Source organism: Elephantulus edwardii, unplaced genomic scaffold, assembly GCF_000299155.1.
Source record: "Elephantulus edwardii isolate Elephantulus edwardi_28Jun2011 unplaced genomic scaffold, EleEdw1.0 scaffold00235, whole genome shotgun sequence".
NCBI lineage: Eukaryota > Metazoa > Chordata > Mammalia > Macroscelidea > Macroscelididae > Elephantulus > Elephantulus edwardii.
Window position 1 is genome coordinate 1,324,850 of NW_006399985.1, and position 4,220 is coordinate 1,329,069.

The 4,220-nt window shown below is 40.6% G+C and overlaps 1 protein-coding gene across 1 annotated transcript in view; it reads right to left on the reverse strand.

The window, feature by feature from the left end:
* Positions 1–4,220, reverse strand: part of FGF10 (fibroblast growth factor 10) — a 159,062-nt gene that overhangs the window by 3,571 nt on the left and 151,271 nt on the right. Inside the window, exon 2 of the mRNA XM_006898608.1 lies at positions 494–597. Within this exon, the coding sequence (XP_006898670.1) occupies positions 494–597 (104 nt within the window). The remainder of the gene's footprint in view (positions 1–493; positions 598–4,220) is intronic.

Sequence of the window (4,220 nt, forward strand, 5' to 3'; positions counted from 1 at the left end):
TGAAGATTTCTAGCAACTTTTGTAGTCTGCATTCGTATCTTGATAAATAAAATTTGAATGTTGTTTGAGTAGCGCAGCGAATGAGAAAGCCTTTTTTGCTTCTCTATTTCAGATTGAAGAAGAACATAAGACATCCTTCAGTTGTAATACACACAGTATACGGTTGTTTGCTCAGGCCTCACTTCTCTGCAGCCCTCCTGCCACTCTGACCAGATGCTTCCGTGAGAGTTTGACTGGCAGAGGCTTGGGAACACTTGCTGACAAATGCCAGCAGTAGCCTGCGTGGTAGGCGGATGGATGAGCAACAGAGGAGGTCACAGCGTTAGAGAGCTGTCGGGCAGGTCCGCAGCCCTGCTGAACAGCCTCTGGGGCTCTGTTCACTCTATTTACTAGTTCTAGAACCATAACAAAGCTAGTCAATGTCGGGAAAACATTCCAGAGCTGTGGCAACATTGACTGCAGTGTGGTTGGAAAACAGAAGCAGCATACTTACTGAGCCGTAGAGCTTCCCCTTCTTGTTCATGGCTAAATAATAGTTACTGTTAATGGCTTTGACAGCAACCACTCCAATTTCCACTGATGTTATCTCCAGGATACCTAAAACAGAAGATTTTAAGACTGAGATTCAGGAGTCACGTTAACTACAGGGATCAGGAAGAAGCTACTTTAATTTTTGATGGTGCTAAAAGTAAAAGGATAAAAACACGAAGCGGGACATAGAAATCCCATTTTAGTGTGCTTCAACCCCCAACAAATATATGGAAATAAGTCATCAGACTTCAATAGAAACCTCCCGCCATCTCAGTCTGAGCATATATGGGAAAACATTGTTTTAATTAAAATGCTTCCTTTGCTAACTCTGCATTTTCAACCCCATAAATACTGAAACAAGTCTACTCATCTTAGCCTATATTTTTAAAAAAACCTTATCAAAGCACACATCTGAACCACGGTATTAAATTAAATCTATAGCACATGTCAATAATATGTCAGATTTACCTCAATCTGCAAAAACAGTGGTAAACGATTTCTTCTTTTCAAGGCACTTAGATAAACTAAATCTCTTTGCTACACTTAGCTGATAAATTCGTTTTTGGCAAATGTGTTGACATTCTGAGATACAGGAAGACTAACTAATCTCAGTATGTACATTGCACTTAAAAGAACAGAATCACTACTCTGAGTTGGGGGAAGAAAATCCATCAGCTTTGTTATTATTATTTTCTTAAAAGTCCTAGTAAACTCAGAAGAATTAGCAACTAATAGACAAGAGGCATTTTACCCTTGTATTTTTTTTTATTTTTATAGATTTTAACTGGTGCATTAAAAAAAAAAATCTCTTTTTCTCTGAAGGATTCATAGGAAGCTCCAGTGAAGACCCTGTAGGGTAAGGCGAGATTCAGGTCTGCTGTTCATAGACTTGCCAAGAGTTGTGGTTGACTAGAAGCCACCAGACACAAAAAAAAAGGAAAAAGAAAAAAAAAAAGAAGCCACCAGACAACAGGCAAAGAAAGGCACTTGATACCCCACTCAACGTGTTGACTCATTTTAGGGTAAAAGGTCTCAGGGAGAAAATGACTGCTTATTTTATAAGCTCACCCAAAGTAGAGAAACAAGGTCAGAGTTAGCTTGAACCTTTTGAAGTCAGAGTGTCTGGGTTTGAATTCTGGTTCTGAGATTTGTTGGTGAATGGCCACCTGAGAAGTCATCAGCTGTCCCATTGCTTAAGTTACAGTTGCTGTGTCAATTCAACTCATCAAGCATCTTCTTGTCCTTTGTTGACTCCTTATTTTTCCAGGCATGATGTTCTTTTCCAAGGACTAGTCCCCACGCTGCGGTCTTGTATATATAAAATGACTAGAATAGACTCGGAACTCAGAGCCTCCTTGATAATTATTACTAGAGGTAAATTTTCCCCTAAAAGTTTGAGAGCTTGGAAGTTGTCAGTGAGCAGCTCTGAGTCAAGAAAACTTTAGACCTCGGACCTTCTTCACAACTGTTGATCTATATCAGCTCATTGCTGTGTGAGTTATCACAAGTGAAAAACCATCACACGCAAAGTGACCGAGTGACAGAGTTCAGTCGTGATCAAGGCACCACCAAAGGCTCTGACTCCCAGGGTCACTAGTTTGATTTTGTATCAAATACCCTCATCTTCTCCATTTCTCCAAAGGGAATCTTGTTAGAAATCACATGGCAAAATAACACACCAAGACAATCATTTTTAAAAATTCAACGTGCTATTCTACTCAAGAATGTGGTAATTTCACAGAGGTTAGCCAGAGCCGGCAGGCCTGTTTTCAATTGTTTTTGGTCAAACATTCTTCCAGGTCGTATAGCCCTGTCTACTTGCTGTACAGAGTTAACTCGTGGTCGCTGTGATGCTGAACACAGTGACACTGAGGAGTCAAATGTGAGAATGGTCACCTATGGTGGACAGTATTTGGTGGAGCTCCCTGATTAAAACAAGCTTGGAAGCAGGAGTGGCATTCACTTCTGAAATAGTTTACCTTCGAAAACCCTACAAACCTGGAGAAAGGACAAATGTTATACAGTTTTCTAAGTCTTCAAAAGTTATACAAGTGTCCAGGTCTTTTCACTTAACAACAATGTCTACATCTCAGGGAGAGAAAATAGAATGCTCTTTACAAGTAGATGATGAAGAGCAGGACTTGGGGTACAAATCCAGGACAAAAGACCTAGGAAGCCGGCTGTTTATCTCACCTGCCTAAGAAACAAGTCAGTACCCTAAGTTATAGTACTATGTCCCATACTTTGTGCTTTGGAAGTTATGAGGATGAAGATGGATAAAGGATCACTTCAACAAAGCCTGTGATAGTGAATAAATAGTAGTAGTAGTAGTAGTAGAATGAAGTAATAGTAACAGACTGACCTGACAAATGGGAAAGCATGATAGAAACATTAACAAATCATCGGCTGATTTTTTCTAAATGTGCTGTATATCTGAGGACTCATACTTGGACTGGAATTAGCATATGACCAAGAACCATTGTCAATAAAGGGGGGGTGTGGGGATTCAGTTGCACTGAAGACATCGGCAAATAATAAGGCCCTGGAATTTGATGGGATACCAATTAAGTATTCTAACAAATAGATGAACCAAGCCCAGGACGTGCTCACCAGGTTGTGTCAAGAGACCTGGAAGACAGCTACTTAGCCAACTGGACAGAAAAGATCTCTATTTATTCCCAATCTCAAAAAAGGTGATCCAGGAGAATGTGGAAATTACTAAACAATATCATTAATATCAGATGCAATTAAAACCGTGCGGAAGATGATTCGTAAATGTCTAGAGCGGTACACTGACAGAGAACTGCTAGAAATGCAAGCAGGATTTAGAAGAGACATGGCACCAGCGCTATCATTGCTGATGTCAGATGAATCTTGGCAGAAAGCACCGAGTACAAGAAGAATGCCTACCTGATTTCATTGACTTTGCCAAGGCACTCGACTGGGTAGATCATAACAAGTTGTGGGTGACATTGAGAAGAATGGGAATCACAGGACACTTAATTGTGCTTATATGAAACCTCTACTTAGACCAACAAACTGTTGTATGAACAAAGCAAGCAGACCTTGGATGATTTAACATGAAGACAATGTGCAGAACAGATCATGGAGAACAAGAATGTGGCATTAGGTTCAGAAGAAGATTCCTCAACAACCTGTTTTATGCAGATGACACACTGTGCTTGCTGAAACAAGGTGGACCTGAGGCTGCAGATCAAAGACTACAGCCTTCAATATGGATTACATCTCAACAACATTAAAAAAAAAGTCCTTAGCACTGGGTTACTAGACAGCATCAGAGAGAGAAGAGATTGAAGTTGTTACTGTTTCCTCCTATTTGGATTCATAATCAATACCCTTGGTATGAACAGTCAAGACACCAAAAGATAGGGGGCTCGGGTAGTCTATTGGCAAGAAACTGCACTGTAATCCCAAAGGCAAGTGGTTCAAGTCTACTGGACGCTCTGCTGGAGAAGGAGGGACAACATCCTCCTGTGCCTGCTGGATCTGATTTGATGAGACACGAGAAAGTTATGGCCCACAAGCACATGAAGAAATGTTCAAAATCCCTAGCTCTGAGAGAGATGCAAATCAAGACAACCATGAGATATCATCTCACCCCAGTAAGACTAGCGAAATTTAACAGAACAGCAAGCAACAAATGCTGGCGAGGTTGTGGAGAGACTGGA